General features: G+C 45.7%; 1 protein-coding gene across 1 annotated transcript in view; it reads right to left on the bottom strand.

The window, feature by feature from the left end:
• The window catches only part of LOC144768004 (ovostatin-like), a 249450-nt gene that overhangs the window by 135790 nt on the left and 101299 nt on the right, over nt 1-12361 (bottom strand). Inside the window, exons 14-15 of the mRNA XM_078651396.1 lie at nt 9157-9302; nt 5667-5819 (exon numbers count right to left, since the gene is read on the bottom strand). Coding sequence (XP_078507522.1) covers nt 5667-5819; nt 9157-9302 — 299 coding nt within the window. The remainder of the gene's footprint in view (nt 1-5666; nt 5820-9156; nt 9303-12361) is intronic.

The raw sequence follows: 12361 nt of genomic DNA, 5'->3' as shown, positions 1-12361 counted from the left end.
AACTCTTGGAAACTGCCTCTGGCTACCTGGTATTACAGAGAGGCTCTGCTGGATTGTAGAGCGTAGCGCGCTCATAAGGAGCACTATACCATATTTTTAAACTCCCCGTTTTGTCTGATTGAGTTGGAACTTTTATTTCACATTGTACCTTGATTTTAATATTGATCAGCCACCTGCCGCATACCTGCACATTAATCGGTAAAAACACCGCGTTTGGAGCGGATCCCTCTTCCCCTCGAAATTGCACTACACCGCTAGAACGGCGGACATCTTGGGTGAGGGCTAACGAGTGGAGCGGTCTAGTCGTCACAAGGACGCTAGACCGGTATTTAAGGCAGACAAATTAGGCGCCGAACTCTTGGAAACTGCCTCTGACTACCTGGTATTACAGAGAGGCTCTGCTGGATTGTAGAGCGTAGCGCGCTCATAAGGAGCACTATAGCATATTTTTAAACTCCCCGTTTTGTCTGATTGAGTTGGAACTTTTATTTCACATTGTACCTTGATTTTAATATTGATCAGCCACCTGCCGCATACCTGCACATTAATCGGTAAAAACACCGCGTTTGGAGCGGATCCCTCTTCCCCTCGAAATTGCACTACACCGCTAGAACGGCGGACATCTTGGGTGAGGGCTAAGGAGTGGAGCGGTCTAGTCGTCACAAGGACGCTAGACCGGTATTTAAGGCAGCCATGCTGACGCGCAGCGGGCACGCGCGGCGGGTTCGCCGGAGTCACGCCAGAGTCCAGCCCGTCTGCGCCCGTCCGCGCACGGACGGGCCCGGGGGCAGGGATCTCTGGCCAACGGCGCACCTACTCCTCGGAGGAGCTGCGTATGTTGGATAATAGGGAGGTACGCTTGGATCATGCTACCCTGTTGAACCTTAGGAAGTATGCGATATTTCTCCCCCATATTGTGATCCCTTCAGGGTTGCACTCCTCACTGAAAATAGTTAGCCTAAATACCCGCTCGCTCCACTGCCACCATGTGGAAGTCTATAATTTGTTGCAGGATAATGAGATAGATATATTAACCCTATCAGAGACTTGGATGGACGATAATTCGATGCCGCATATCCTTGCCGCTCTCCCCAGCGGTTATGATGCTATATGGCACAACCGCCCAGGAAGTGCACGGGGAGGAGGGGTAGCGGTCCTTTTTAAAAAAGCTCTGCTAGTGGAAAAATTATTGTCGTAAACAGTCGATCTAGCTGACTTGCTTGGGGTAAAAGTTACGGTGAATAACACATGTTGGGTGGTGCTAGCGGTTTACCGCCCTCCCAATACAACCCCACTGTTCTATGACTCCTTTGGCCCCATTATGTCGGACTTATGTACCCGATATACTAAAATCGTAGTAACAGGCGATTTTAACCTACATTGGGATGAGTCCCATTGGGACCTGCCGACGCGCCAATTGGACACTATGATGTCAGCTCTTAGTTTTAAACAACTTGTGGAGGTTCCCACACACAACAAAGGTCATGTACTTGACCTTGTGTGGACCACAGATCCAAACGTGGCCCTTAAAGATGTTGCCCCATGTATATGGTCTGACCATCACCTAATATCCTGTGAGGTACACATCAATGGCCCTATAAATAACCTACCACAGGAAGTCAGGAGTATCCGTAAATGGTCAGAGGTTGATTTACTAACCCTGACCAAGGTGCTCCTGCCAATGGTTCGGTCTCTGAGCCCAGGTCGTAGTTTGGACCGGGACTACGCGGATTTAACGCGGAGCCTGACTCAAGACATAGACCAGTTAGCTCCTATAAGAACGAAACTATTAAAAGGACCTGGTAAAGGGGCCCCATGGTTTACGCCATTACTAAGGGACCACAAAAGGAAACTTAGAGCACTGGAAAGAGGATGGAGGAAAACCAAACTGGATTCAGCTAGGAACCTCTACCGAAACTTTCTTAATCAATACAAAAAGTTTATTACCCTAGCTAAAGCTGAATACTACGAGTCCCGCCTTAGTAAGGCAGTTAATATACAGAAAGAGACGTTCAAGATCCTATCAGAGCTGAGCAAAAAATCTGAAAGCTCTCAGTCTCCCATAAATTGCAATGCCTTCCAGGGATACTTTTTGGAGAAAGTGAGATCTATTATCCAGGAGATAAAAGGTGGCATGGCTAAGGGGAGGGCCTTGCCCACAGTCCCTCAGAAGCCGGTTGACTGTTCCATCGCATTGTTTCCAGAGATTGATACACTGAGTCTGGAGCAATTGATAGGCAGAATCAAATCTGGTTCTCCAGCAGACCCGTGTCCTCCCAGGGTCTTTCAGGTAGCTTGCCCCTTACTGGAGGAACGCATCATCTCCTTTCTTAATAGATCTTTGGAGACGGGTCATATACCAGCTGACCTTAAGGAAGCACGTGTGAGACCCTTATTGAAGAAACCAGGCGCAGACCCCGCTGTGCTGAAGAATTACAGGCCTATTTCTCAACTGCCATTTATCTCAAAAATACTGGAACAACATGTATTAAAATCTCTGTCCATGTATTTGGAGGATCACCATCTACTTCATGAACGACAGGCAGGTTTTCGAGCCCATCACCGCACCGAGTTGGTGATGCTCTCGGTGCTTGATGAATTGAGAGGCTTGGCTGACGGTAAGAAACCGAGCGCCCTGATTTTATTAGATCTTTCAGCGGTGTTCGATACCGTCAGCCATGCCCTGCTTCTGGAGAGACTGAGTGACTTTGGGATCAAAGGCTTGGCGCTCAGGTGGCTGCAATCCTTCCTCTTGGGAAGGACCCAAAGGATACAACTTGGGGATGAAATCTCTGAGGTGGGGACGCTAGAATGTGGGGTGCCTCAGGGCTCGGCCCTGTCCCCACTTCTATTCAATCTCTACCTGCAACCTCTGATTGCTTCCCTGGCGGGCATGGGCTGTACAGTATTTAATTATGCGGACGACACACAGTTGTTGCTGAGTGTCGATAACACCAACACCGCACAACTCCAAGCCCAGAACATCTTGAGGTACACTGTTCAATGGATGACGGAAAATCTTTTGAAAATTAACCCAGATAAGACCGAGGTACTGGTGATTCCATCTGCCACCTCACCATGGTGTGACCTCTACTGGCCTGCAGAGTTAGGCCCGGCTCCAAAACCTAGTCTGAATGTAAAGAGCCTGGGGATCAAGCTGGATAGTGACCTATCAATGGTTAGTCAGATCTGTTCAGTGGTTGGAAGCTGCACCAACATCATTCGACAGCTACGGAAGCTAGCCCCCGTTCTCTCTCAATCGATGATGCGCTCCATCGTAGCGGCCACGGTGATCTCGAGGTTAGATTACGGGAATGCCCTTTATCTTGGCCTGCCAAAAACTTTAACAAACAGGCTACAGGTCGTCATGAATGATGCTGCACGTCTCATCTTCAGGCTACCAAGACGATCTAAAGCATTCCCACTGTTAAAGAGTCTGCACTGGCTCCCCATTAAAGAGCGTGTGGAATTTAAGAATCTGTGCACAGCTCATAAGGCAATATATGGTCTGGCTCCCGCCTATATCAAAGATCGTTTGGCGGTGTACAGCCCAATGAGAGCTCTTAGATCTTCAGACTCTCAGTTACTGGTCTGTCCTCGGTACAAACTGGTAACCAAGGGAGGGAGAGCCTTCTCTGTGTTAGTTCCGCAGCTATGGAACACACTACCTGAGCCGCTGCGCAGGGAAGGGAATCTCCTACGGTTTAGAAAGATGTTAAAAACACTGCTGTTTAGAAGATCTATGAGTGCGATTTAAGCTAGTGGATGCCTTTTTGTAACTGCCAAGTTGTTGTTCTACCATCGATTTCCGAGCGCCTAGAGACCTGCAGGTGAATGGGCGCGATACAAATCAAAAATAACAATAACAATAACAATAACAATAACAATAACAACAATTTGCGATTCTGTAATTGCGATTTTTAAGAAATCGCTATTTCAGAATCGCAAGTTGGTATGAATCAAGAAAATCGAAATTTTTTAGCGAATTCTTGATATTCCTTAATTGCGAATTCGCAAATTGCGAATTCGCAAGTAAGGAATACTTTCCCATTCATTTCTATGGGCCAGGAGGCCCATAGGAAGGAATGGGAATTTTTTCTCAATTTGCGATTCGCAATTTGCTAATCGCAAATTGAAAATAATTTCAAGGGTGCAGCAGTGTCCAAAGGACACCCTGTTGCACCCCTGAAATATGCATGGGTGCACTTGTGGTGCACATACATGCCCTAAGGGCATGTATGTGCGTCACATGGCACTTTGAAAAATGCCAAAATGTGCATTTTTCAAGACATTCGCAAATTACCACCAACTTGAGGTTGGTGGTAATTTGTGATTCCGTAGGGACAATTTGCAATTTCTTTTAGCTTCATACATTGCATTTAAGGAATCGCAAAATTTGCAATGCCTCAATGCAATTGCAAAATAAGGAATCGCAAATTTTGCGATTCCTTATTTTGCACCGGATTTTCCTTCATACATCCCATTTAGCAAATTCGCATTCGCAAAGGCCGAAATTCTGCGAATTTCGGCCTTTGCGAATGCAAATTTGGATGATACATATGGCCCTTAATGACTTACTAGGAGGGTTGACTGGAGATCTTTCTAGTGCTGCATAAACCCGCCAATCAAATTAAAACTCTCTCTCCTATGACCTTTCCTGGTCTTCCCTTGTTGAGTTAGGTGAGGGTTGGAAGCCAAGGAGAGGCAGCTGAGATCTTAGTATCTTCCTTCGGAAGGTGGAAAGTAACCCCTATGCGGACTCATCTGACTTATGCACCATGAAATGTCTGACTGGCAGAAATAGGAAAACTCTGTCCATCATGAATGCCAGTTACCAGCAACCGATGGCTTATTTATTTCGGCTGAGCAGCAGGTGAATGACCCTTGGCAACCAACAGCCAACAGGTGGGACGGCCGACCTTCTGCCCTCTCCTGCTGTAGATATGGTATTTGCTCTGCAGGACAGGTCTCAAACCAGACATCTATAATTGTCCAAGCTTAATCGCTGTTAAAATGTAATCCTGAGTGAATTTGCAATTTGTATATATTTATAACTATAACCACTATTATATGTAGTAGACCTTTGTACTTACTACCATTCCTATGTGATTTTAGAGTTATCTCTTCCTTGAGAGACTTTCCAACTTGTACATTTCCAATTTTTCCCCTCCTTTCACTCCACTTGTATATATAACTCTAACCACTAGTATATGTAGTAGACCTTTGTACTTACTACCATTCCTATGTGATTTTAGAGTTTATCTGTTTGTTTCTCCTCCTTGAGTAACTCTCCTACTTGTACATTTGCAATTTTCCCCTCCCCTCGCTCCACTTGTACATTTGCATTTTTTTTCTCCTGTTTATATCTCTTATGTAACTCATGCAATCCAAAGTCCTTATGTAACACAACTGGTTCTTATGTACAGTGCTCTGACAACTCTGGGTAATGTTTGCGCTATATAAAATCGCATTAAATAAAATAAATATAATATAAAAGAGGCGGGGGATTAAGCGATGAGGTGAGAGAGCGCTAGAGATGAAGAAGGCCAGCAGAAGGAAGAAGTTGCATGAGGTTCCCATGAGGCTCCAGTACTTCTCGTCCAGGAGAAGGTGCCACCTTCATAGGAAGAGGAGGGAAGCAAATAGAGAGCAAAGAAGGACCTTACCATGCTGCTCCAGGACAAGCCACTGTTGGGGTCCAGGATGTTCACACTCGCATCCTTGGCAGAGAAAGCGCAGATGGACCCGGGCGCGGCCTCAACGGTGATGCTGACGTTCGAGCCGGGGCGGACCTTCTCTGGATAAAATGTGACGTTAACCTGCAACCAGGCGATAAAAGAGGTAAGTGAAAGCGTAAACGTCCAGGATGGCACATGGGTAACACTTGGGAAATAGGATTACCTCACTAATTGTTAAAGGCATACATACATGCTCAACACATGTACAAGTCCTGGGCACACGTATAAGGTACACAGTTGATACAAATCTGAAAATATGGTTTAGTCGACACCGGTGGTTTCATGAGGGTTATTATATGTAGGAATGTTCTTAAAGCTCCAGTAATCGATTTCCCCAAAATAAGAGTATCTCGTAGAGCCCCATACAGACCAATCAACATAATCTGACCTTTTTTTTTAGTGATTAAATACTTTTGATGTGATTTACAATAGGCCTGATCTTCAAAACTGGGTCTGGTGGCTTAGTGGATTAATAGGTCCACTGTAGGGGCCTGTGTTTGACCTCATGGTCCCAGGTATAAATCCCAGCGGGCCCACTCAGCCTTTAATCCTTCTGAGGTTGATAGAAATAAGTACCATTGAGTTTGGTAACAATAAACGTCTGTTATTCAGTGCCAAGATATCCTTCTAGGTGAACGTGCACTTTAGAAATACACATTTTGTTATGTTCAGTGATTTATAAGATAACAGCTCTTTTTATCCAGTCACCCAGTGACTAACCAACATCACACGGTGAAAAGAATTTGGGCAGAAAACCCTCACATAGAGTTGCTTTACAGCTCATATGCAAGAAGTCCTGTCCCTCTATAAAACCCCTTACCGGGTTTGCATCCTCCCGAGAGGACAGGGTGCTGCTTCAAAAGTCTGTGGGGCATATTATCAACAACTAGCGATATTTATCGCTAAATAAGCTTAGCGAAATTTTTTCTATCGCCAGATTTTAATCGCAGAGATAACGTGCTATTAGCAACGTTTATCTAAAAATGCGATAAAATATCAGACAATAGCGGCGAAATGCGTGAATATTGTGGGAATCCAGCGATATTCAGGCATTATCGCTAATAGGGTCTTAACCTGAATATCCAACTTCCATTGGATATACAGGTTAGGAAGTGGTCTGAGCAGGCATTCATTTTTATCGATATTCGCGTTTAGCATGAATTTTTTTAACGCTACGCCTGTGTTGATTACAGGCGATAGTGATGTTAGCGACTGCATTCAGTCGCTAACAGGTTGGGTACGCCCACTTTGCATGTCATTAGCGATAAATATCGCTGACATGCAAAGCGAGCCCCAGACCGCTCGCTATCGCCTACAAACTGTCGCTAACTGCTGTTAGTGACAGCTTGCTAATAGGGCGATAAAATTATTGCCGCTTTAGCGGGAAAAAGGCAATTGGTTCATTTGCCAAAGCCACACAGAGAGATACAATAGGTCATTGCTGATGCTTGACCTAAAAATGACCACTGCTCAATCAGGCATTTACTTAATGCAGGAGGCACCAGTGGGCTGGAGATGGTTGGTCGGGTCCCTCCTGGGGGATCATCATGCTGATGTGCAGTCGGTTCCGGAATATAGCAGCAGTGAGTCTGTGATGATCATATCCCAAGCTCGGCCCGCACTGATACGGTGCATTACCGTGCGACCCGGCAGCTGTGGGTTAGCCTGCGGTGTGCAACACTCCCTCTCCAGTCCCGGCCCCCACTGTTAACCAGTGCAAAGACCCGGCAGAAGGACTGGGCTGCCTGCAGCACTGCATGCTTTTAGTTTGCCCAAACTAAAGAGCAGCCAACTTTAACCCCTTCGACGCTGATGACGAGCTCAGCTCGTCATGAGGTACACCTCTCGTACACTCATGACGAGCTGAGCTCGTCATGAACCGCGGGTTTTTGCGAACTGCAGCGCAGCGCGGAAATTTGCACCGCACGCATGCGGTTAATGAAGCCCACTTGCTTCATGGGCTGGCTGACCTCGGGACTGACCATATCTTGTCTCACCCCACTGACCTTAGCCTATAACTGTGTGTGTCTCTCAAGAGCCTTTTTACAAGCCATGATTGGGGATGCGTCAGTCTAACTAGATACATTTTAGCGAGACAGCAGAGCTGTGAGCTGAGCAGATCAGCCCAGTCCCCTTAGCCCGCTGGGGGCAGCACGCACATCGCTACCGCTCACAGTCATGACATGATGGTGCATTATAGCAGGGCTCCGCATAACAGCTGAGCAGCACTAGGATGCATGATTAATGCATTTCAGTGTGGTGATGCGGACCCCCACACTAAAATGCGTTAGACTAACGCCTGATGCGTGATACTTGGCAGGGCTGGCTGCAGCTGTATCACTTATGGGACACCGCTTCAGCCATCTTGTAATGAGCGCCTTTGAGTGATGAAGATTATTTAAGTATCCTAGACAATATGCGTTTCAACACTGACCATGATCAGTAAGTGAAAAGAAGCAACAAAGAAGCAAGAATGGCAAGAAAGTGAGAGGAGAGACTACATTTCTCTCGTAAGGTGAATTATTTTAGCTGGTGTGTGTGCAAACTTTAGATGTCTTACTGGTGAAAAATATTTGTTTTACAACTCACAGAACTAACAGCAAGAGAAAATGAAACATTACTCATCCATTTTTCACCGGTAAGGGGACTTCATCGGACAACTGCCTAAGGATTCTAGGAGAATGTTTTCTCCCATTTTCTATAATACACCTGCACAATGGAATTATATTTTCTTAATCTCAAAAGTACTAAGGGCCTCATTTATGAGAAATGACGCATCGCCGCGTGAAAGCAGCGATGCGTCACTTCTCAGTGCGCACTCCTTGCGACACACCTGATGCGTCATATTTAATGTATGACGCATCATGTCGCAAGGAGTTACAGATACTTCAGTATTTCTGACGTATCTGTATGGCGCAAAAGTGATGCATTGCTGGAGTGTGTCACAAAAGTGACGCATTGCTGGAGTGTGTCACAAAGGTGACGCAACTCCAGCAATGCGTCCTTTCACATGGGGCAAGCCCGATGTGAAAGGGCCTGCGTCAGTCTTACGCCTGCTGTGAGGCAGGCGCAGGATTTTGACGCAACGGCATCCTAGAAGTGACGCAGTGAAATCTCATAGATTTCCCTGCGTCACTTCTACAAGGCTTTTTGCGGGGGAACGCCCCCCCTGCATACATTATACCTGACACAGGTATAATGTAGCGCAGGGGTTTACAAAGTGACGCATCTGCTTAGATGCGTCACTTTGTAAATAGTGCGCAACAGAGGCATGTTTTACTCTGCCGAGGCGTCACAAAAAGTGACGCATCAGAAGCGCAAAACTGACGCAAAGCCTCACAAATGAGGCCCTAAGATTTTTGTAAATAAACACTCATTTTTTAACATCCCACCAAAGTGAATGGCAGATCTGTCTCACCTTGTTGTCAAAGCACTTTTGCACCTGGACCGTGATGTGATGTCCTACGACCTCCCCAGAGCCCAACAGGATTGACGCCATGATTGTGGCAGTCGGCGCTAAGTCAGCGTTCACCAAAACCTTGAACGAAAAGGAGCCTTTACCGCCTAAAAGAGAAAGATAAGGAAACGTCAGAAAGAGCGCAATAATGGGCCAAGAAAAAAGTGTAAAGCAATCAAGTCCAAAACAAGGTAGTTTATCAGAATCTCAAGAACAAAAATATCATCCCACATAAAAAAATTGTGGCCATATGCCATTTAAAAAACGATCACTCCATTGAATTAATATTTTCTATTAAAAGCGTCAATGGACAACATTTTATATAGAAAATATAATGGGGCACAATAAATCTGTTAACCATATTTAGGCCTACATATACTGGTACCATACCTGAGAACAATAAGTGCCACCAGTTTCCAGATACTGCCCAGTAGAATATGGATTTTTCAGAAATGTTTTAATTGTGCATGTTTTAGGCCCCTCAATGCTGTGGCTCAGTGCCCCAAACGTTCAGGGGATCCCCCTAAAAACATCACCTCTGTTCTTCAGAGAGTCTTGCCCCGATGACCTTGAATAATTCTTAACCTCTTCCATGCTCATGACGAGCTGAGCTCGTCATGAGCCACGGCGCTCCGGTGCTCATGACGAGCTCAGCTCGTCATGAGCCGTGGAACGCTCGCATGCGGGGATAATTCTCCTGCTGTGGTGAGCGTTCCACGGCAGGTAATGCACCTGTGACGAGCTGAGCTCGTCATGAGCACAGGAGCGCCGTGCCTCATGACGAGCTCAGCTCGTCGTGAGCGTGCGGGCGCTGTGCTTGCCCCCCTCCCCCCCCAGCACAGAGGAAAAAAAAACCCCGCAGCGAAGGGGTTAAACAGATTGAATCAGATACGGTTTTCCTTTCATTTATTTTTAATGTGTGTGATGTGTGAGAGTCTATTGCAGACATTTTGCAGAGAAATGAGTTTCATGCAACATCAATCCATTTTCTTTTGTTTCAGACCAAAACAGGACCTCACATATGAGAAAGTGGAAGGTGTCACGGTGATTATTTGCAGTAATATTCGTGAGCTGCTGCTGTATCACAATAATAAAAACATATGCCACTATCCCTGAATATTAGATGAAAACACATTTAGAATTTGGACCAGTGTGCCTGTGCACTGTCAGTGACCTGGCCGAAGCGGGCATGAAATAGCCAAAATTGGATCAGAAATGTAAATCTGGTACGAACATAGGGCCATATTATCAAGAAAGGCGCAAAACATTATCGCCGCTTTTATCGTCAGGAAACTGCCGTTAAAGCAGCAATACGAGGCTTGATAATATGCCCTTGTGAATTCCCACAGATGACCAGGTTCTGGTGTTAACCTGGGCTTCTATGGGAATTCACAAGGGCATTTTATCAAGCCCATTATCGCCGCAGTTTCCTGCCGATAAAAGCGGCAATAATGTATCGCCCTTCCTTGATAATATGGCCCATAAACCGCAAAGGCAGATTGACCCAGGGTCCCCAAAATCCTTAATATGTCCCAGGCCAAGCCCTGTTTATTGCCACAGGGATATGTGACTCTCATGCAGCAGTACTCGGTGCATCAGGCGAGAGTTGGGTGGGGGCGGTTGTAGATTTTTACATAAGGAAGTGGAGATGGAGGGAGAAAGTAAAAGCCCCATATTTATTTTCTGTGCCTTGCTGTGCTTCTTTGGGTTGTTGGAGGAAAGATTTTGACCATAATATAGAAACTTGTACTGGACAAATAAACAGAAATCCAGGTGCTAACAGGTTTTTACTTCAGTCCATATTACTGATAGGACAAATTGAAATCCTATCTTTCTATCCTGTACTCCTTTAATTTCTTACGCTGTAACGGACCCCCTAATTTAATTAAATCGCTTTGCTCCAGAATGTAGTCCTTATATTATATACCTTAAAAGTGGTTTAAGCAAACCATATAAATAATTAACAGTTTACTTCAGCGAGTTTTATCCTGTCTCTCATTTTTAATGTAAATGTCTAAAATGCCAATATAACTGGAAATACAAAAATATTCTAGAATTTAAATATCAGGTCACAGATCACACGGTATTCAAACTACCAGTATTAATTAACCCCTTGCCCGCGGCCGAAATTCCGCTGCGGTGCTGGACATTCCGATCGCGGGCGTGGTCATGACGGCTCCCGGCCGTCATCAGCACACGAGCACTGTGATGCATGACGGACGGGAGCCGTCATCAGCACGCAAGGGGTAAAGACAGACAAACCTTTGCATAGTTCCTGCACGGGCTGTGATGAAACGTCCGTGGCATAAATGGGATGCCAGTTTATTCTTTGATATGTTGTTAAAATCCAAGCCACAATTTTCTTCGAATATAGTGGCATCGGGCTCTCTTTTCCGGGATTGGCTGTTACAAGTCCTAGACACATGCATCCCCGAAAAATTTTGTTCTAGGAAAAAACTGGGCCGTTCAAACCCATGGTTTAATGAAACCCTGGTTAATGCTAAAAAGGTTTGTAAGCAATTAGAGCGATTGTGGAGGCGTGCTTACGGCATTGAGGCCAAAAACAAATATCGGGACTCTATTAAATCATATCATAGGCTGATTCGGAAAACCAGAGCGGACTACATTGCGTCTAAAATCTTGGGGCCTCATTTATGAAAAGTGACGCATCGCTGCGTGAAAACAGCGATGCGTCACTTTTCATTGCACCCTCCTTGCGACACCAATGATGCGTCATATTTAAAGTATGACGCATCATTGCGCAAGGAGTTACAGATACGTCAGTATTTCTGACGTATCGGTATGGCGCAAAAGTGACGCATTGCCGGAGTGTGTCACAAAAGTGACGCAACTCCAGCAATGCGTCCTTTGCCCCATGTGAAAGGGCCTGCGTCAGTCATTGACGCATTTGCTTCCTAGAAGTGGCGCAGTGAAATCTTACAGATTTCACTGCGTCACTTCTACAACCCTTTCTTGCGTCAATACGCCCCCCTTGCATACATTATACCTGGCGCAGGTATAATGTGGCGCAGGGATTTACAAAGTGACGCATCTACCTAGATGTGTTACTTTGTAAATATGGCCCTATGAGGCGCATTTTTTACGCCACTGGTGTGTCACAAAAAGTGACGCACCGGCGGCGTAAAAGTGACGCACAGCCTCATAA

This window comes from Lissotriton helveticus, chromosome 7, assembly GCF_964261635.1.
Source record: "Lissotriton helveticus chromosome 7, aLisHel1.1, whole genome shotgun sequence".
NCBI lineage: Eukaryota > Metazoa > Chordata > Amphibia > Caudata > Salamandridae > Lissotriton > Lissotriton helveticus.
This window is presented reverse-complemented; position numbering and strand designations above follow the sequence as displayed.